Here is a 23,489-nt window from a genome sequence, read left to right on the forward strand (position 1 = left end):
AATTCAGGGAGGAAGTCAGCCTTCTGTTCCTTTGAAGCCCATATACTATGATCTTCACAAACGGCTTGAATGCTGCTGAAAGAAGGCTTAGTGCTGTAATTTTGCCTATGCTCTTTCAGAAATCACCAGCTTTCACTCATGTTTCAGCTGTTTGGAAGATTTCTTACTGGAATATATGAAGCTACCTCAGAAGTAGGGATGGGCTGATCAGTTTGAGACTAGCATCATGTTTTGGAAGGAGTTACCATGTATGGTCCAGTTTTGTGCTTGCTGGCATTTGTGATTTTGAGTGGATATACTTTACCTGGGCAACAACAGGTACCTACAAATGATTCTGTTAATAAATAAGGAAAGTTGGTGGCTGACACAAGCAACACCCTCTCAGTCAGGCAGCTGAGGATATGCAATGGTGCTTTGCTGGTGATTGTCAGATCCACCATACATTTCTTATTCATGGGTTTCTATGAGGGGGTTAGACTGCATAGTGCAATAAATTGAAATCAACTTCATTCATTGCATTAGGCTAGCTTTAATCCCTTAAAAATTATTCTAAATATGCATCCCTTTACAGGCACATTAAAAATGTCAGGCAGCGTGCTACAGTCTGCTGACATTTGAAGACATCTGCGGATAACCAAAGAGAAAATTTATATCAAGATATAAGATGTGTTTCCAGTTTGTGGTAAAACTGTGCAGTCAGGGGAAGAGGAAAGGAAGGAGGGGAAAGGCTTGAATGGAGTTTCAAGGCTCAAACTGAGTTCAGGGCAGATGCTGGAGAGACAACAATGTTTCATTTGGCACTATGTGCACAGAACTGAGAAGAAAACACAGAAACTCTTGTTTAACTCTCAATTGGTGCATTGTTTATCCGTGATCTGAGGGTGTGACCTTCCAGAAGGCTGTAAGCTGTGAGGCTTAACACTGCTGTTCATCAGCTCATAACAGTGAACTGACCCAATGTGAAAAGAATACAGCACACAAATTAGACCACAGATTGTAGAACATGTCTTAAATCAAGAATGAGTGCAAAAGAATTTGGTAGAACACAGAATGCTTTACACTCCTGAAAGGGTCAGTATGTTACAGTCCAGACTCCAGTAGCATGAGTCTTCGCTAAAAAGGTGATGGGAAAGAACAAATTAGCACTGTCTTGCCAGGAATATTTGTGAAATCATTCATCATTCTGAGTTGTTTTTAAAGAACAGTAGAGGCAATGTCAGTATTATTGCTCAAACCAAACTCCAGCAATTGCTGAAAGCAACCTATTTCTGCAGAAATTTCTAGCAGAAGATTGGGGTTTTCAGCAGATACTTTATATGATTGAATCTGAAAGATTACAATAACTACCTTGTACTTAGAACAAGAAATAACTTTCTGTTGGCAGCATCTAACATTCCAATGACCACACTCCTTGTCTAGCAAAGAACCTTTTAAAAACAATAATGTGGTTTTGGAAGCAATTATGGAGAAAAAGGAGCTATGAATTTCAAAGGATTTGAGAACTACTGGAAGTTATGCTAATAATCAGAACTTTAAATTTCCTTGGCTTACCAAGGACAACTTGAAAAACAGAAAATAAGCTACAGAGTGACACGAGAAGTGTGTAACTGGATTTTTATCTCACTTGGACATCTTGTATAACAAGGAGGCAGGGAAGAATGAAGCATGGGAATAAACACGATGTAGGTAATGCAAGGCTCACAAAAATCTCAATAAATTAACATTCATGGGGGCAAGTTAGAAAATGCTTATACAGAAAGGTAAGTTCTGCATGGGTCTGGGTAACCGGCCATTCCAAAGTATTTTTTTTTTTAAAACCTGCTGGATACTTTCACTTTTCAGGAATTAAAATACTACTAGACATGAAGTCTGATGTTCTGTCCATGTTTAACTATGTAGAAATGTTAGTTAATACATGTGTTGAATTAACATAAATTATGGTCAAACATGAATAAAAATTAGAATAAGTCAAAAAAAAAATCCTTCAAGAGAAATGAGATCCATGGAAATTAATGAGTTAATGACAAGAGATTACCTTCTTGTAAATGAACATATCTAATACAAAAATATCTTAAGAGTATTAAAGAATAAAATAAGTACTCTAGCGTTATCTCACTTTCCTATATGATGCAATGATCTTTGTGGACAGTAACAAATCTATACTTCAGCATTCTGAAAGAAACTGGAACAATACTTCTGGAGGTCACTAAAAATATTTTACCAGAAAATACAATTTCAAATGAGAACAGAGCCTACAGCACCGTACAGATCTGCACCATGATGTTAGTGCTGTTGGTAAGCAGATTGTCATTTCCACTCTGAACGCCTTCACTAACTTAACTTCAACCCTAGCACGATAGCTAATGGGAAGAAGAACATGCTGGCATCTGAGTCCCTTCTTCTGGGCTGAACAGGATTTCCTAACACCAACTCTTCTTACTTCCAAAACAGTGCTCAGGGACATCTCCTTCATAATGCCAGCTGTTATTCCACATGCTTTTGCTGAGAAAGACTGCAGGTGAATTCCCAGTCTCACTCTGAAGTCCCTCACCTCCTTCACCCTAACCCTCAACACACCACAACCAGATTGTCCAACTCCAAGAAAGAGCATAGAGCTGCAACTTTGTCCTGAACCCAGACTTCATCCTTTGTCTTCCAGCTCAACAAGACTGCAGATATTAACCCCAACCCTAACCTTAGTCCTACCCAGCTGAAAACCATACTGATCCTTTCTACCTCCAGAAGAGCACTGGGCACTAGCTCTGAGCTTTGCATGGCAGTAAGGCAATTTTCACTCTGAAGACTCACATTTCCCTATTTGTTACGTGTATCCTAGCCTTTTTTCACTAATTAGATGAATTAGGTTTTTTACCCATGAGAGACAGATTCATCCACACTTACTATTTGAAAGAATCAAGACTTTTACAATTTAATTAGAAGCTCTATGTTTCCTATTTGAAGTGGAAATATAAGTCTGTAATGTGGGAATATGTAAAATTTTAAAGGAAAGATAAGGTAGAAAATGATGGTAAAAGTGAAGCTGTAATTAAATTTTTAAATATAACAATCTTGCTAAGGGGAAAGAAAGAAATCATATAAAAACCCCCAAATGTTAAAGGATAAGAATATCAGTGCTCTGCTGTGTATAAAGTAATGGCACAGTAGCTTTGTTTGAGAAGTTCTTTTCTTTCTCTTCAAAGAAGTGTCTTCCTTAAACTCCCTAGGTCTCTGTTCCAGCTTTCTCTGAACTTACCAACTCATTTTCCAATTCTAACAAACACACAAAAAAAGATGTATAAACAACACAGTTGGAATAGTCCAAAATCTTCGTGTGAGCCTGGGTAATAGTAATTAGACTGGATCAGCTGCGCCAGATTAAGATTTCATCTCATTTATACACTGCAACGTGCCCTCTGGCTATACTGAAGAACATGGAGACTGCTCTTGCCTCAAGGCAGTCTGTGCCCTGCAGAGAACTGTGCTGCCTTATGGGAGTGTCCTTTAGGGCTCTGCCTTTGACAGGAGCCTTTTACTTAGAGTCCAGCGCTGTGAACTGGGCATGTGTCCTGCACTTGCATCCCAGGAGAAGGTCAGAAGAGTCTGGCTTGCTTTGCATGTGTATGTGGTGTCCATAGACTGTCTTTGGGAAATTGTGGTGCTGCACCATGACAGCCTCTGACAGGGAGACTTTTCTCATACTGTGCCTAGCAGGGTAAAATGAGTTTCCAAATCCAGTTTCCATCTAGAGTGTCATCACAACATCAGTTAGAATAATATGTAATACAGAGGCCTAACCTGAAAGATGAGGAATGAGGTCTTCAAATTGATTTTATACATATCATCTACATCTCCTTATCAGTAATTCCCAGTTATTATCACAAACAAGTGACAGGTTTAATTATCCTAACGCAAATCAAGCTTTAAACATATCAGTATTCACAGACAATGCTTTTCTGTGATAGATCTGTTGAGTGCTTAAAAGGAAGAATCAATACCATTTTGCAGATTGAGAAACCATGGCTGACAGAGGGCAAGTAACTTGCCTGAGGCAACACAGAAGGTCAAAAGAACAGAAAAGGGACCAAAATGCAGGAATTCCAGGTCCTTACTGAGTCCATTAACAAGCTGAACCTTCTTATGCAGCCCAAATCCTCTTGAACTCAGCTACTGCATTTAAAAGCAGACAGGAAAGCTGACTAGTTTTAAGCCAGGATGATTTCACCATGAGAATGGGAGAAATCTCTCAGCACTGAGTAAGTGACTTGTTACAAGCATAGCACAAATGCACAACTGTCTCTTCCAGAAATTTGGTCTTGTTTATAATATGCATAAGAAATGGGCTTTTAAAAAGTAAGTATGTGAAGAACCTCTTAACATAACAAAAAAACTAGTTTTGGTTCATTCTCAGTTTTGTAGTTGTTTTTTTTTGTTTGTTTTGTTTTGTATTGTTTGTTCAAGTTTATGTTTGTTTTAACTTTACAACCTTGCTTTATGCCTGAAGGATTCAAGATTTCTGGGTTGTATTCTGGATTTACCTTGTAAAGTAGCTTGTAGCCTGGAGGTCTGAGTCCTGAGGACGGAGGTTATCGTACACATACTTCAGATCCTGAATACTGTTTAGCTCAGGCAATCCAGCGTGCAGCATCTTAAAGTAAAGAAATATCATTAGTCTGCTGTTCTATTAAAAATAAAATTAAATTAAATTAGTCTAACTGAGAAAAGAAAGTCTTTACACCAAAAGGTCTCCATGTAAAACTCAAAATTTTTCTGATGTGAGAAGTGGTTCAGATGCTAGAGCAAAGCATGGAACACTGAAGTGAATACCTTACACTGTAAAACCTCACACTGAGGTGCCAGAAAGAGGTATGGGTCAAAATCACTGATCCATTTTAGTTATTATTGTCTCTTTGGATATCATAATCTCAGTATGTGCATTGCTAAGCTTCCTTCATCATCTTCTAGTGGTGGTAAAGGGAAGGAGACCCAGTTCAGCCACCTGAACACACAAGTGACCACATTTCTGTTATGCTCACAGTGTTATCTTAGTCCTAATCCAATGTAGTGCAACATAACCTTCTCATTTGTAATTACTGATTCCACCATCCCTGCTCTGGACTCTTCTTGGAAAGTGATTGTAGATTCATTCCCTTCACAGTCAATGGAGGAGAAAAGTTCATTTAGACATGAATTCATAGCAGGAGCCCTGACCTGGGCACTGAGAACTGCCCTCTGGAGAGGGTATCATTCCACATTGATGAGGGACAGAGTTGTTCTGGTTAGTTGGCCAAGTTAGGTTCAAAACCCAAATAATTCAAGTAATCCTCTTTCAAAACAACACCACAAATAGGGTAGGCAACTGAGTGCATCCAATTGACCATACAGCTCTCTCCAAGTCTTTTAAAATGTCAACAAAATAATTTTTAGTCACTTCAAAATCTGATTTTTTCTAAACAATCACAGTAAGTAGAGAGTGATGTTTTGTGTGTAATGGAGAAAAAAAATCACTCCTTCACATTGCTCAGAAGGAATTCTATCTCAATTTGCAGTCACTGGTGTGCATTCCTCATTGATATTTATATCTAGCTCAGACAAAAAGACTCATTGAATTTTGCAAGTGACAGCAGAGAGAAAAGGAAGCATTGCTTTTATTTCAAGGTTTGCTTGAGTGATGAATAGAAGTGGAGAAGAGATTGGGAGGGGGTGTGTGTTTTCTTTATTCCTTCAAACCTTCATGATACTTTTAAGTCCAGTTTCAGTATTTTGTATGTTTTTTTTCTTGGCATTATGAGGAATACCTTGCTTCATATCAAACCCAGTCTATTCTATCACTGGACAGTTAGATTGCTGTCTGACAGAGTTCTGGCTAGCAAGGAGCAGAGAGTCAGAAAGCTCAGTGAGGTGAATTTAAGTGAGTTGAGAGTAGGGATAATAACAACATTCAGCACTTAAGGACATGCAATACTATTTATCTGTACGCCCTCAACCCATTTAAAAAAAGATGATAAAAAGTCTTGTTCCCGTCAAAAAAAAAAAAAAAAAAAAAGGAAAAAAAAAGAAAAAAGGTAAAGGAGAGAAAGAATTGTTGCATAGCCAAATTACGCTTCTTGCTCTGCATTAGAGAAGGGAACTATACCAGACATGAGCATAAACTGTATGTTCTGTAGTGCAACTGAAACCGAGGGTTTTTTAAAGGTCCTCCATTCCTCCACTCGTTTGGCCAGATGTATGTCTTGACCTACCACACTTGGCTGTCCCAGGCTTTCTAACTCACTGAGTGGAGCTGCCTACGTTGTCCTTGGGCCTGGATTCAGAGATGGTGTGTGATGCTCAGCCATACCATGAAAAATGAACAGTCCTGGCATGTACCTTTCATATATTAGGCCTCCAAAATGGACTGTTTCCTGATTTGCTGAGTTTAGAAGAGTGAAATGACATGTATGAGGACACAGGATTCATAAGTGTTAGATCTGTTTTGTCTAGGTACTGTCTCCTGTTCTATACTATCAGGCAAGTGGTTCCATTACTTGCTATCTAGTGTTACCTCTAAGCCCATTTTAATAATGTTCTACCTGACCAATCTTTATAACAGTAATGAATTTTGCATTTCTTTAAACTAGTCAAAAGATGATTGTCCTGTGATCACCCTCTTCATAATATTTCATGTCAAATCTTTAATGAGAGTAAAGCTAATGAATTACAGGCATTTATGCAGCTGAACTCTGACAAAAGATGCTTGGGTCTAGCACAGATGGTTCTGCTTTTCAAAGTGATGGCAACTTCATGGATTATTTCTTACTCCCAGTGGCAAATGCCAGTACAGCTCTAGAAACATGCTGCTCGTCATCAAGAAAAAGCTTTAATTCCCAGACTGGGCCAAAACCCCCAAATTATTCATAAACATGGTTTGCTAGAAACCACTAAAAATTACAGGCCATCCAGGGCACAGCAGATTCTGGAAAGTACTGTACTTTTTTGAAATAGCCTTATTGTTTAGATTTTTTGTTTGTTTGTTTACTGTGTTTTATAAATAGCATCTCAAAAAACAGAATGTAGGAGGGGAAGACAAGATTGGTGATGCAGACTTCCAGTCAAGGAGAGAAAACTTAGACTGTCATTGACACAAATAAGCAGTGGTTAGTTTATCTTACCCCTCAATGATAACGTCTGATATTCTGCAGGGAAATTAATTCACAGTGGAACTTCTTCACAGTCTATTTACTTTCTAGAAATGACCCATGCAACTAAAATATGTTCATACTTACAGTTTCCGACCAATGCCTCATTTCAAGTGCAGAACCAGCCTCACTCTTCCAAACATCACTGACAAAAGCAAGACATTTGCACATTTGTCTTGTTTGTCTAATTTCCACTGAAATGAAGTGCTCATCGAAGTGGTGTGAATGTGTTGCCAGTTATTTTTCAATTATGATATACAACGCAATTGACTGAACTGCAACCCACTGACAAATATTAAAGCATATCTGTATGTTGACTTTTAGCTCAGCACTATTGCCTTTCCTTAAAGATCAGCAGAAGCAAAAACAGATGCATCATGTCCTGAATATAGACAAAGCTGAGTTCTATCCAGGCAGAGATAGCTGGTTATTTCAGAGTGCCTGCTGGGGACATTTTCCTAACACTCTCTCTCTATTATCCCAGAGTAATCTAACATCATTATCTCTGCTGCTTGCAGAAAAAGGGACTGCACTAGGGACAAGGACGTGGGCAGAAGATGTAGCTATATTTGCAGCATGCAGTTTCAGGCAGCCTGTTCAAAAATGCAAGGATTACTGCTGTGAATGAGAGACCAGAGGTGCTCCTGAGTTTTGCAGAGGCTCCTTAATTTAGACAGTATCTCCTCTAACTGCATTCTGTACCACTTTCAGTGGGAAACTATACTTTATGTTGGGAATGCAGTTTTGCTGTACCTTTGTGACTACTTAGAAGCAGGGTTAAGAGATGTGGGGCAATCCTTCCTGCTCCATATTGGGAAATCACTCTACTGTATCACTGCATGAGAATCCAAAGACAAGACAGAAAAAACATCATTGTTACCAAATTCTTGCCATTTCTCTCTCCCCACTGCAGAAGTTTGAGACAATATAGTGTTTACAGAGCAACTTCTTGACTGTACCCCTACGTCAGCAAGGGTTCTCTTATAAGGTTGTGTAGATATTTTTCATGCACAGACCAGTCACATAGGTTTTGCATGGGGCCCTAGACTTAAGTGTTGGATTAGCCAAGCAACTTAGCAAATATTAGTTAATTTAATATCCTCATTCTACTTGCAAAGGGGAAAATAATTTATCTTTCATGCGTAAGTAAGTAGAGACATAAAGAAGTTATGGAATCATACAGCACACAAAATGGCAGGAAAACTTAAGGGATAAAATCTCCTAAAGGTCTTAAACTTCTACACAAAAGGATTTTTAAACCTGTGTCAGTATGGGTAGTGTTCTTTCTTTCCCGAGTTTGTCATTCTATGAAGGAAATGTGGGAAAACCATTCTAGTGACACCACTGTTAGCTGCAGTGCTGCTAGGTACTGTCATATCACCCACTTTGTGAATTATTTAATTTACGTTGTCTTGCTGTAGTCATGAACAGGATTGGTAAATGGTTTCTTGAAAACCTAGAAAAAGCTGAGTGAAATTCCTTCAGAAGTCTGAATAGTACTAAAATTGGATAGTTTCTTTGCACAAGAAGTTGCAGCACTAACATTGCCAGAAGTGCCACTGATATCTCTTCAAATCACAGTGCTACTGGAAACAGCAGAGAAGTAGTAAAATGGAAGAGGACACCAGAGGAAACTGATTTTTGGTTTCATCCTCAAGCTTCTTACCATCTCCAGCAGGTTCAAGACTAACCGGCTGTGCTTCCTCACTATATTATAAGCTCGACAAGAAAGCTCCACAAAGTCTTGAAAACGCTGTGGATTTTTTCCACCTTCTGTGATGAAATACTCCATCTCTGATGTGAAGATGAAGGGAGCTCGGTCCCTTGAAAAGAGAACAATTACATGAGAAATTTCAACAAAAATAGGAAACCAAGCAAAGGAGTTAATATTTGTAACTCATTATTCACATCTGTTTTTCCAGCATTACCTTTCTCATTATTTCATCTCTCTCTTCCTCAGTGTGGAATGCTCTACTGCTCTGCCCAGTGTCACTGACTAATTGGGGCAGAGGCACATTTCATAGCAAGAGTTTCCTAGCAAGAACTTCAACAACTAAATGAGATTGGAGCTTACATGTTTTCTTCTGGCTCTTCTTTGCTTTTCTTTTTAAACTCTCATTGCTTTTAATTTCTCAGCTCCAGCCTGAAAGTGAATCTGGAAACAAGTTCTCCCCTAGTACTGAAATATTTAAAAGTTGTTCTCAAAGAGGATGGGATATAAATATCAACTTCCAACTAGGCAAGACCTACAACTCCACAATCCAAAACCAACGAAAAAATACAACAATGCTATCATACACCATTCTGAAGGGATGTTTCTGACCTGAGTTACAACAGAATAAAACTAAATACTTCGTCTTGTTTTCTGTACAGTTATTCTGTATTCACCCTAGAGTAAATATGCAGAATCTGACAGCATATCTTGACTTTTTTTTCTTATCACTAGCATAGTTTGTGGCTACAGCATGCTACTGCAGAAGAAAACAGACTACCCAGGCTTCTGCTAACAATCCTATCATTTAATGGTTTCAGAAAGGCAAAATTATGGCAGTGATTTACTCATCACAGCTTTGTAGATAGAAGCACATAAACAGGTTAGGGGGCTATAGGAAAATGTAGGAAATGTACACTGCTTGTTAACCCTTAATTCAAAATAAACTTGAATAAACTAAATATTCTTCAGAAGTCTGAATGCAGAAACAAATTTGAGGTTCTCTGTTTCTTACTAGAAACTCAAATGTGAGCTGAGTCTGAACCCACTCTACTCGTTGATTCATTCCGAAGTGAAACAGAGAAATTTTTCTAGGAGTCTTCCTTGTATTCCCATAAAAATGCCTGCTTTGTGTCAAGTTGCCATGAGATATTAGGAAATTCTTGCTGGTTTACATTAAATCTAACTTTGAAATCAGACTTACCACTGATGTTCACCTTAGAGCAGCCCAGGACACCTAGGCCATTAAGATGTTTGGTTTTTTTTTTAAAATATATTATTCTATTTCAGCTAGGTAGTACTAGGAATGATGAAGGTCCACAATAGTGATTCTTTACGTCCATGTTTTTTTCTGTATTATGCAAGATCTGAGTTCATAGTGTGAAGTTTATGTTACAGTATAACTGTTACATGGCTATTGCATAGTTTTGTGCTAACAAACTTGTGTCTATTATTTATTTCAGAGAGCAAGATTTTCCCTGAACATACATTCATACATTCATTAATTTTCTAGCTTATCTTTTGTTCAGCAGTAGTATTTAAAATAGACATTAAGTATTCCATAAATTGATACAATTAGGGTCATGAAAGTCAATTTGTTGAAGCCCATAGGAAAGGGAATTAGAGTAAAAAAATTACCAAAGTCAACATTTTCACTTATCTGTGGACAGAAGTCCAACCTACATCCTTATTTGAAAGTATTTTAGAATCTTGAGAATGTCTAAAACCTAAATCTGTTTCTCATCTGCATTTGCAGTTTTGGGCTAAAATATTCCAAGTCAAAACTACTACAAAAAAATTCCTAGTAAGAAAAAAGATCTTATGTAAAGTAATTTGTTCAAAATTCTCATTTGATTTTTTATGTCCAGCTGCATCAAGAGACACAAATGTACTATGACAACATAGCCATTTCTGAGCTAGTCTGAGTTTCCCATACTAAGCTACTTGAGCTGAAAACAGATACTGCAATCAGAAATAACTTGACTGGAAGAAATATGGTGTTTAACACTGTTGGGCTGGGCTGAGCGCCAACTTCCACATAATGCAATGACTGCAACATTAGTCAATTCTCTTACTGTTGTTGCTAAAGGATCCACTTCAATATGTAACTGATATTTTAGTATTTACAGATTAATTTTACTTGTAAGGTAATTTTACAGAGTTTTACAAGGTTCTTAAATTTCTCAGTATCATTTAAGACTGTCTTCTAAGGTGGTAGACCTATCTTACTTTGTTAACCTGCAAAATACAATGTAGTAATTTGCTTTCTCTTGTTTTGCTCAAGGTTGTGAGATATCAGAACCTATCCCAAGAAAGTAACTCCTGCAATCAGTCAGGTGCTGAAGCTCCACTTTTGTATGCATCTAAATGAGCCAGCTACTCATAAGGTGAATGTTTTGTAACTGAAATTAAAAAGCCACATAAACTCAACTTAGTCTAGGAGAAAAGACCTACTAGAAGGAGCAATGGAGTGATTCCTCATTGCAATATTAAAAAGCAAAGTTTCAGTAGGAGGAGGTGCTTACTCACTGAAGAGTACACAAAGGATTCTAAAAAACCAAATGACAAGTATAAACATCTGTGTATAGATGCAAAATGTGCCTTGCTGCTTTGACAAACTCCTTTGGAATATAAAAACACACGGAGGATAGTCAATCACACCAGCAGAATTACAAATAGCCAAGACAAATCACTGCCCATCATATATAGGAAAATTTACATCAGCAAACAATAGAGGCTGTTCTAGCCTACGTAAGAAGGAAAGCAATGCATGCCCTGGTGTTGTGCAAGCATTCTAATTTATCCCACACACATGCAATGAGCCTCATGCTGTTGCACAGGCTACATTTCTGTATCTAAACCAGCACATCCCTAACTGACAGCCTTCTTTATGGTACAGAACTAAGATCATAATACATGATTGCACTTATTCAGAAGACATGCAATGCATCCAAAGGCCTGGTAATAATAACTGTGAAAGATAAGGTATCACTCATTTAGACATAAATGTATTACATAGCTTGCTCACATGATTTTATCTAAAAGATACAGCCACGAAATGCTTCTTACCCCAAAACATACTCTCAGGATCACAGCTAAACCCTGTAATGCTTTATCTTCACAGGATGTTCAAAGACCAATGACTGTGTTAACGGCCAATGGGACAAGAGCCCCTTGGCCTAAAATCTCTATTACAACTTGCTGCCTCCATCATACTAATGAAATGGCTGGTGTAATTTTTAACAAAATTGGTATGATGAAGTATTTTCAAGTAAAAGCCTTTTACTATATCTCTGTAGAAGACCAAAACCACTTTTTCTTCTTTTTTTTTTTCTTTATGATGTACTGAAGAAATACAGAACTGAAGCATTCTTGTATGACTACTACTTTATAACAGTAATGTCAGGTATGATCATTTCTAGGAAAAAAAAACTTTTTTTCCCCACTAAAGCTCTAGATGAGATTAATTAGCCCTTTGGTTATATAACAGAAATCAATCAAAAAGACAATACCTTATTTATGAGAGTCTGATTTCAGTCCTGGATCTTAAAGACTTGTACTTTATAATGGCTTGGGTTAAAGAGTTTACTAAAGTCATTCAATGAGAAGCAAGGCTAGTTTTATGGTGGCTTTATTATTTTTTTTTTCCCATGTGTATTGTTTTTAGTAATTTAACATTTTCATGGGAATGTGTTTTGCAGTTCCTCTGGAGATTAAGAATGTTTGGATGATATGTCATGAGAGGGAGGGAAAAAAGGAAACCCAAGAAATTGAAGAGATCATCATGCAAAACCAAAGTTGGTCTGGGGTGATGGGAACATTCTCAGGGACTTCACTGTAGGATAGAAATATGCTGCATTCCTAGAAAGCCAGTGAGACCATCAGGATTTGTTATGAAACACTAGATGTAAACTGATGAACAAAGCTTGTAAGGTCAACAATGGTTTTAGTTTTTCCTACTATGAATCTCACGGTAGAGAACATTCAAGAATGATACATTGAATTCTTTTTAAATTAACTAGAAAAATATATGTGAGATAGTCAACAATAAATGACCTTTATTCTGATTCAATCTAAACTTCCTAATAGCATAGTTATGGAAAAGTTCAAGTCACAGAGAGTAATACAATGCGACCAGAACAATTGTAGTCCAAGTTGTCCAATGGACATAGGAGACAGTGTATGAGAAACCATATAGAACTATTTGCAATTTAAAAAACAGCTGCTCAGCAGCCTACACCTCCATATATTCTCTAACTGCTTTTAAACTATTTTGGCTGTCACAAGTGAGCGATAGTATTGAGCATGTCTACATGGAATTTAGCTGTGTCCAGTAAAACAGGAAAAGCTTTTAGGGAATGTTTGAATGCTGGCATCCTTTGCTCTGCAGCGAAAGCCAAAAGCTCATTGAAGAACACACTCATATAAAATAAATGAACATGAGTGCTTATTTCTCTAAACCAAGTGAAAATATCTAATCATAGTAATCATTCATCTGTAGAAAAACGTGAGCAAATGTTTCCTTCTACATATTAAATAATGAAACAGTGAACAACTGCAGAATAGAATGTGCTCTAAGCAAGCACATAAAGAGTCATTACATACATGAGTGGAAAGGGGACTACAAGAGATACTCCATCTTTCTGCTTAGCAGGACAAGATCAACCATAAACATGCTTCTGAGATGCTTATTTAGGCTATTCTCAAAGATTTTTAGTGATAGAGGAGTTCTCCAAACTCCTTATGAAATTTCTCTTCCAGTATCTCCCTTCACAGAGGTTTTTTCCTCAATGCCTAAACTAACCTTGATGTGCTTTCATCCCAATAATGGTTTGGTTTTTTTTTTTTTTCATAAAGGAACATGAAGATCTCATCTTCTTTAGAGCAGCCTCTGATATATTTGCAGACTGTTATGTCTTTCCTCAATCTTCTGTAAACAATTGTTTCAACCTTTTCTTATAAGTCTTATTTTCCAGATATCTGAGAATTTTAATTGCTTTTCTCTGGACTTCTTGTAATTTCTCTGGATTCCTTAGCCTCACCTTTACCAGTGTCACAAGAAACAAAAGGATTACTTCACATTTCCTGCTTTCCAATTCAATATCCTACAGTCAGCTCACACTCCACTAGTCTGTAGTATAACTCTCAGATCCTTTCCTGAAAAAATACCTATCACTACTAATCCCAGTTTCACCACTGTCCCAAACTCTTAGAATAGGCCTCTACTGAAAAAAGAACAAACGTATTCTCTGTCCCATCATACTGGTTACTGAATATACTTTCAATAAATATTGAAAATACTTTCTATAAAATAACATTAAAAAATACTGAAAATACTGAAAGCTGTCAGCTCCTTCACAAACCTCATGGTATCCATTTGGTATATTCTTCCATCTTGATACAGAAACACAGGTAGGTATATTCCATGAATGGTTGTTAAGCAGTTCTGCACTGTAATGGCTTTGTATTTTGATAATGTTATTTGTGAAAGGACAGAAGCTCTACTAAGGCTACATGAAGTTCCATCGAGGTATATGATACCTATACTTTCTTCTCTCTTTCACAAAATGACCCACTCCTGCAAAAAAAGAACCACTCAAGAAAGGTGCATGCTCCAGAACTCTACAGTGCTTATTATTCTTCTGATCACTGTTATAGGAGATGACAATATCTTCAGCAAGAATAGAATCTAAATTTTATATATATATATGTTTATTTGTTTTTTTTAGGTGACTTCAGAGTAGTCATTCTAAGCTATGTATAAAATATAAACACTTCTCTTGCTGGACTTGATGACAGTTTTTCCATTGACTTCAATGACAGTTGTTATTACTTGCATTTACACTGGCTTGTATTGAAAAAATCTATGTCCATATTTGCTTAGAAAACTTGTCTGGTTTCTATTCCTTGTAGTGCAGAAACCATGCTAACAGTTTCACAGATATGTGTTTGCCTGAAAAATGTAAACAACCTTTTGCTGAGATTTTGTTTCTCAAATCACCCAGATCTGATCTATATCCATCCACATCTAAAGAAAATGACAGCTTAAATTTCAATTGTGAAAAAAATAATTACAATGTTATAAGAAGGAACAGAAAAGAGAAATGAATTAACAAATTTGAAACAGCTTTCAAAAAAACACTGAGAATTTATTTGTCCTGAGGGATTTGCTCTCAGTTATAATTTTAATAGCTTTTGTTTCCAGTAACAGACAGATGGAGAGTCACTTGCCCGAAAAGGGAACTCATGACTAACCTTCAAGGCAAAAAAGACATATGTAGGAAGTGGAAGTAAAGAATGGGTACAAAGGAGAAATACACAAACTGTCTGGGGGTGCAGAAATGGTGTTAGGAAAGCCAAATCCCAAGTAGAACAAGAAGTTCTGATAAATCATTAGAAAAACAATGAACAAAGAAAATGTGGACCTGCTGTCAACGGGTCAATTTATCACTTGCTAGTCTGTACCCTCCCAAAACAAGAAAGATGTCACTACACTGGAGTAAGTTCATCAGAGGGTCACCAAGATGTGTGAGGGATAGTACACTTCCCTATGAGAGGCTGAGGAAGGTGGGCTTGCTTACCCAGGAGATCGGGTTTTCAGGAGACCAAAGAGCAATCTTCTAGTATCTATAGGTGGTCATGACACAGATGGGTCCAGGGAAGAATAAGAGAGAGAACTGAAATAGCTCAAGTTTTGACTGGCCATAAGTTTTTTAAGATGCAGCTGGACATAGCCCTGGGTAAACTGGTCTGAATTGTTGACCTTATCCCCTTAATACTGACAGAGAAAGATTCCTGAATGCCCTGAATACCTTGGGTCAGGTAAACTACATGGCCTGGACATTCATGTATCTAATAATTTTGACCTACATTCTTCAACCAAATGACCAGAAGTCAAGTCTAATGTGGCTTTAACTGTATTTTCTGCCATTTCTGCTGCTGTTTGAGATATCTACTGCATAAAAAGATTTCTAAATACAAATTTGAAATCTCATTTCTGATTACAGTTTTACCCACATTACTTTTATATTAACATCTATCTTTTGAGGCAGAAACATCAAGGCAGCAAGAATATCCTGAACTCATTAGGTAACTGAGGACAGTTCTTAAACCATTATGGTCGTACTTATTCATTAAGTTAGCTCTCCGTACGTGTGTATCATTGGTGCTATTATCATTATTTTTCATTATCAGAGCCTGAATGTTAGCTTTCCAGTGAAATCGCTGTGCTGGACTTACTCGCTATTTTGATTAGTATTAAAAGAAATATTTCACACATTGGACTGGCTTATTTTGAAAGATTTATATGTTTCTGTCAGTAATTGAATTGGTTACATTGAGATTTAATCATGCTTAATGGATATGGTAGAAAACAAGCAATAATCCTCACATAAGCTCCTCACATAAGATTCATCATTCTGTTAACAGCTAGTTTCCCCATGTAAACTCAGCTGTGGTATCTATTTATTTGTGCCCCTTTGCCTGTGCAAAGTGCAAGGGAACGTGACTTAACCAAAATCTCTTTCATTGTGGGCCAGATGAAATCAGTTTGTAAATCATGGAGATTTGGTCACATCTGGTCCCAAAGGATTACTATGCTAAATGACAGTATAGGTACAACAAATGTTGACAGCTGAGGGTAGACATGGTTACAGCTCTTAGTGTAGACATAGTATTTGCATTCTGTATTGCCACAGGGACTCATCTGGAACCTTACTTTGTAACAAGAAAATTCATAAGACTCATGGTAGGAAAAGAGAAACTAATTTGAGGCATCTCTTGACGGTTTTCACTGTGGCTGCATTGCCCCTGTCTCTGCTGCAATCACCAATTATTCTTTAGTCTGGCAACAGAATTTACTCACTTATGTCACAGGATTTCCACTACTTGTTACAGTCAGTGGACTGTATGTTTTGGAAGAATCCAAAAAGTTCCTAAGATCCACTCTGAAAAAATATGTACTCTTAAGAACACACATGTCTTCAATAGTTCCAAATATTGTCCTGTTGTAACCATGTGCATCTTATATTGGCTAGTTAAAAAGGACTACAGTGCCCAACTCAGGCACCTTCTGAGCTGAGTTAGGATCCTCTATTCAGATAGACAGATATAAAGCACTCAAAGTCCCCAGCCATAAGATTGCATAACAGTGTTAAGGTGGGTTTAAATAATTTCTATACTTCACGCTTGGTAGCTATATTTGAAAGTGCTCAGTACAGCATTCCCAATGTCATACCATTTTTAAAGACCATCTAATGTTGTAGGTTTGTTAGGTGTTTACTACTAACCCTATTGATAAAACACTTGAGAGTTCATTCACAAGGAGACTGGAGCAATTCCTCTTGTTAACAGAGATTGCTGGGCAACTGGTTTTTGTGTTCTGATGGACCTTCAGTATTGAAAAGAAGCTTTTAAAGCTCAGACTTAAAAGTTGCCTCAAGATAAACAGAATGAGTAGGGTTATGTCCCATACTATCAACTATTCAGCTAACAGGTCTTTTCAGTTTGAGATGGATATTTAGAAAACACAATAATAGATGGTTGCAGGAGATTTGTATATCACCAGGCAAAACAGAGAAGTAAACCAGTGATGGAGAAATTGAATTGCACAGAAATTCCTTAGGGCAGGGGACAAAATCCTACATGACTTAAATATATCAGTATGGTTTCCAGTTAAGGATAAAGGATGAAAGACAAAGGCATTGTGTGCAAAATAAACAGAAAGAGATACTAAAAGCAAGCAACAGAAATGAATTTAAAAGTACTTGATGTGTACTTGAGTGTGTGTGAGAAACAGCTCCCTCTGAAAATAAAAAGGTATACCTAGAAAGCTTTTAGTGAAAGAGATGATACAATAAAATGTTTCTAATGGGTGCAGGAAAAAGGAAATATATGTCTTTGTAAACAGTTATACTTTGAAAAGGATAACAAATAAAATCATGTAATCAAAATGGACAGTGAACATCATGTCTTTTCCCCCTTTTATTTCTGTTCTGTTGTTATACTTTGTGTCTATAGAGTCACATCCTACAAAAAACAACACAGAGTGACTCATAGAGAGAGAAGGAGGGAAGGAGAGAGGGCAGAAAAAAATCTATGAAGTAGGAAGTTGATAAGGAGTCACTTAAAACACTCATGTGCAGTAAATCTCCCAAAGCGGAGCAATTTCTATTGGTGGCTGTGAAAACATCAGACAATTTCTCTAGTCCATATAATTGTTAACAAGGAAACATGATAACTCCTTCAAGAAAGAGGCTGTTCCTGAAGATAAGAAAGCAGTTTGTGCCATGTGAATGAAAACTTTAGCTGAATGAAAAGCTAAGAAGGATACTGAAAATTGTGACAGGTGAGGACTGGATTTCGGGGAACTCAATTCAGCACAAGAACAATGCACTTGAATGAACAAAACTGGATAGGGTCAAATCCATAGAGACACTGTATGGCAAATAGCAGTGCCTTCCTTGACTGTCTGGGTGCTTTGAAAAGGATAGCCAAAAAACCTAAGGATACAAAGTGGACAGTGTACATAATTTATTCTGATTTCAAAAAGCTTTACTTGAATGCCCTCTACAAGAGGCTATTGGAGAAAATAAACTGATGGTAAAGGGTGAATTACTGTCCAGACTTGATAATTAGAGAAAGCATCAAAATAGCAACAATAAACACCTATTCTTCAAGGCAGACAAAGGAAACAGAAGTCCATCTGAAACTCAGAGCTGCAGCTTGTGCTGCTTATATGTTGTGCTTTTGGTGTTTAATTCAGGGCAACTAGAGATACCTGACTTTCAGAAGTGATGGACTTCTTGCCTCATAAATTCAGGTCCCTTTAGGCTTTGTCACCTTGAAGGTGACAACATTTCACCTTTAGGTCTTTATGCATATTTCACCTTCCAGCCTATATGCAAAGACTTATGTGTATGACTATAAACATTTATATAATCCTATTAAGATCCTTTGAGTCATGATGTTAAATCTTGCCAGCATTTCAGTCAGAGATTTTTGAAGTTTGGCATACAGGGAGTGCTGAAAGTGGATGATGGCAAAGAATTTGGTGTTACCAGTTCATGTACACTAATAATTCCAGATCGATCATGTCAGAAAAATTAATTTAAACTGCAGAAAATTAATTAATAAATAGGCATATTGAAAATCCCTAGTAAAATCTTTCACCAGGCAATACAGTTTAATCCAAGAGCTGTCACGTACAAATTTAGAAAATGAACAGTGATGAGACTCCAAAGTTTTAACTTTGAAGTTTAAGACTCTTCCTTTGGTGAGTACCCTAAATAAAACTAAAAAAGGCAAGAAAAAAAAATGAAAATGTTAAATTCTCAATTTCCTCTCTTTCTTTTTCCTCACTTTTTCCTATTTTTAGGGAAACATGTAGCTACAATGTAGTCAAAGAATGAAGATACAACTTATTTTTGTCCATCTCTATGCAAACTTCTCTCTTTTAGAAAGAAATAACTGAAAAGTATTTTTGTTTGTTTTTTCTTTCAAATAAACACTTCCAGTGAGACAGTAACACTAATTTTAGGTTATTAACACTAAAAATGAAACGTGTTACTTTTAAAATAAAAAACTACACTTCTATTTTTCTGCATGCTTAGACTTTCTTAAGTGCTTTCCTGTATAGGAAACACTGACATAGGAGGAAAGTGTGGGAAATATAATTTTCCTATATTTTTAAAACTTCCTTCAAAAAAATGGAATTTCCCAGTGGAATAGTTAGGTTGCCTCTAGTAATTAACTCTGTAGAAAAAAATCAGCTTAGCAGATTTAACTTCTGGGAAAACCACGCCAAGATGTGGGATTAGTCTGGCAAAGAGACAAGAGGGTCTCTGTGATTCAGATCAGGGAAAAGAAAGGCCAGCGAGTGTTTAGAATAATCAGGATGACTGTATATTTAAAAAATACAATGGACATGTAGGTTATCAAAAGGTGAATTTAAAGTGTGCCACGAGCTGCACTACCCCATATCTTGCCATCAGGTTTCAGACTGCAAAACACTGACTGAACAAATATAGACAACAGTGCTGGAAGTGACTGGTATTGGAGACGATGAGCCTGCTGAAGTTTGGATTAGTAGTTCAGTTAGCTCAGGATTTAAATAAAACTCTCATTGTTTAATTCACCAAAGAAATGTTCAAAAGGAACTGGCCAGAACTGAAAAGAAAACAAAAGCAAAAAAAGCATGTCAGGTACAACCATACACTAGACACATTGATAACCAACCTAGTCCCATATAATTAATTGGATAATATTACACCTGTTTAGATTGGAGTGGGTCTGAGATGATTGCCACAGAATACTCAGCAGATAAAGAATAGGCTGGTTATATGAAATCAAATGAGAAGTTTCCTCAGACAGTTTGAAGTGTACCTGCAGAATTCACTGCTTTAAGGGACTGTAAGGTCAAATGTGGTGGCTGAATTAGAGAAATAGAGGAGGAGTGTTTTATTTACCCCAAAAAAATGTGTCATCCAGTTATGACTTAAAAAAAGAAGCTAATGAAATCTCATGGTTCAGTAGGAAGTTTCCTATGGGACTTAGTGAATAATTCTTCTGCCAAGCTCTCTTATAATGCTATTGTTAGATATGTCTCCCTCCAACATTTCTTCTGAAACATTAGTTCCTAGATGCAAGTAAAGACAGTTTAGTACTATTTAACATATTTGCTGCACTATGAAGGTAAATGAGATTGGAAAAGAAAGTTCCTGATTCCTCTTCCCTCTGAAATCAGCAAGAGCTAAGCTACTGATTTATGCCTTGGACTCAAAACTGATTAGATTTGTTTAACATCACTAAAAGATGAGGGTAGGAGTTAGAAAATATAATTAAGCCCTTGTTGGGCTGTTATACAATCATGAATGCAAAAGTGAGCATTACTGCATGAATCATATTAGCTTCAAAGGGTTCTCTGAAGACTCATACCAGATTTGATAGGAAGAACTGCAGCCCATGCATGACAGTGCCTTCTGAAAGCTGCCATGTACGCCTTTACTTACATCAGAAGAAATGGTTCATATGCAGAATACTGCAGAGGACCTACCCTCATGAATCTTCATGAGGACCAAGAGTTCAGTAATGACAGGGAGCATTCCCTCAGAACCAAAAAAGGACAGCTGTGACAAGCGTCTTCCCAAAGTCTGAAAGGAATGACCATTTTAAACAGTTTAAAATAGTTTCCTTTTCTATAAGGCTTTTCTATAAGCCTTCACTCATTTGCATAGACTTAATTTAAAAAAGCAAATTTTGTGTGATTTGCATAAAGACCGAAAGACCAGTTGCATGTATAGAGATTTGTATCAGATGCTTTTAATTCTTTAAAGTTGCCTACAGAACTTCACAATGGTATGTCTAATATCTACTGTATTAAAGCCAGCATTAATAACTCTAAAAAATTTAAAGCATTGTGCTGCTGTTCTATCAATATTATTTTAGGAATATGATATTGTTGAGAGTGCAAAGAACTCAAATAAAAATTTAATAAGAACTCAAACAAAAATCTCATATAAAGAGCTGTTGAAGAAACCAGAGGCTAAAGCTATTTCGTGACATGCCTTGTGGGAATGATTATATACAAATAGCACTGAGGGTTTCAAGTTTTGAGAGAGCTCCAGATCTATGTGATGTAGAAATGAGAACTCTCTGTGTTTCTGTATTACAAATAATATGTTACATTTCATGCTGGTGCATACAGCTCGTGAGAACTATAGTCATTGATATTGTATCTTAGGCTCCAAAAGGAGGTTTGCTGCAGTGAGAGATATAGCACTTGACTCAGAGTATGCGAGTGTCTTTTTTTTTTTTCCTCTGTTCTGTTTTATTCCTTCCACGGCAAATAAGTAGGATTAAGGGAGCATATCTTGAATGATTGATGATAATTCTGAGCACTGCAACTAAATCTTTTGACTGTCTGGCTTAGAACTACTTATTACCCTATCAGTTTCCCTCATATCAATACTACCATGCTGTTATTTCTGTCTAACACACTGAGATAGTTTAGAATAGTCAAAGGCCGGCTTAAAAAAAGAGGGGAAAAAAAAAAAAAAAGAAAAAAAAAAAGGAACAGTTAGTTCAAACTTAATTATTAGGAATAATCTGGAAATTATTATGAAATATGAAGGAAGAACACCCCTCACTACACCCCTCCAAATCTTGTCTGTATTAAGGATCATTTATCCATTCTTGACTCTGCTATAACAGCTTCTTTGTGTTTTGCAGATACTGGAATTGCAGCATCTATTCTTATTCCGTCTCAATTCATTCCTCCATAGCATGTTCACGTTAGGAACTAAACAACACTATTTTATTTATCTTTATCATGGAATAGTTGCATCACAGCTAGACACAAACACAGAAAAAAATCACAGTCTTGAAAAGTCACAGTCTTTTAGACAGTTTAGGTAAAATCAGATATTTACAAAACAGACCCCAAGCTCAGTGTAGTTAGATGTAGAATTTCAAACGATAATGAAAAAATTTCACTCACATAATGGGTAAACCACACCCACGTAATGTAATTATTCTCCATGTCTATCTGGAAAATTTGGTTTCTTCTCTGAATATGGGAAGAAAATGGTCAGTTAGATATATTTATGGTTTAGGATCCATTATAGGAACACTCCACTGTTCCTATAAAATATTTTTTGAAAAATTATGAATAAAAACCAACAGACAATTCGTTTGGCATAGGCCAATATACTATTCTGATCACTACTAAACAGCATCATTCAAATCTCTGACCAAATAAAGATTTAGGTTTTTAAATTTATTTATACTGAAAGACCATCCTGACATCTCCTTTTAATTCCTGTTCCAGTCATTCCTACATTTTTAAAGGTTTTGTGAACTACAAAAAGATGTTTTGGAACATTTGGGGAGAGGGGAGGGGAAACATGATCTCATTTGTATTTTTTCCACAGTAGTTGATAAGCCTGTGAAATTTCAGAACATTGCTTTAAAGTTTATTATGTGCTTTACTATAGATACTAACCTTCTTATGCTTCCAAATGTCTGTGCATGACCTAAAAATCTTCCAAAATCTATGTGGAACATGTGTCCGGCATTTGTCAGCATTATGTTGTCACTGTGTCGATCACAGACTCCCAGAATGAAGGTAACAACACACCACCCAGCACAGGAATAAAAGAAATTCCTTATTGCCTAGTCGGTAAAACAAAAGCAGTTACTGGAAATACGAAGATTTGTTTGTTTGCTACACTAAGAAGAAAAAAAAAATAGTAGTTCTACTAACGCTATGCTTGTTGCTAAAATTTTAGCAGACGAGTGTTTGTAGGAATGATACTCAAATAAGTAACACAAATCTCAGAGTTACAATTCAAGAACAATTTTATACATGAGGAAATCTATGGACAACTTTGAAGGTGAAATGCACCTTAGAAAAGCAAGTTTCTTGGCAGCAAGGTGACATTTTCTATTCAATAGCCTGCATGTTCATTATAAAAGCAATAGTTTGGAAATTAGCTGGAAAACCACAAATGTAATCGCTTGCTTTGCAAAGAAAGTAGATTATTTTACACCCACCATACTGTTCTGTACCGACACGGGTCTTTTTTCTCTAGAACTCAGTTGCCTTT

The 23,489-nt window shown here is 36.7% G+C and overlaps 1 protein-coding gene across 1 annotated transcript in view; it reads right to left on the reverse strand.

Annotated features, from left to right (window-relative positions):
• Positions 1-23,489, reverse strand: part of PIK3C2G (phosphatidylinositol-4-phosphate 3-kinase, catalytic subunit type 2 gamma) — a gene marked incomplete at its 5' end in the record, with an annotated part of 168,311 nt that overhangs the window by 45,899 nt on the left and 98,923 nt on the right. Inside the window, 3 exons of the mRNA XM_008939690.1 lie at positions 4,536-4,645; positions 8,842-8,998; positions 22,886-23,055. Coding sequence (XP_008937938.1) covers positions 4,536-4,645; positions 8,842-8,998; positions 22,886-23,055 — 437 coding nt within the window. The remainder of the gene's footprint in view (positions 1-4,535; positions 4,646-8,841; positions 8,999-22,885; positions 23,056-23,489) is intronic.

Source organism: Merops nubicus, unplaced genomic scaffold (genome assembly GCF_000691845.1).
Source record: "Merops nubicus isolate BGI_N331 unplaced genomic scaffold, ASM69184v1 scaffold20044, whole genome shotgun sequence".
Classification (NCBI taxonomy): Eukaryota; Metazoa; Chordata; class Aves; order Coraciiformes; family Meropidae; genus Merops; species Merops nubicus.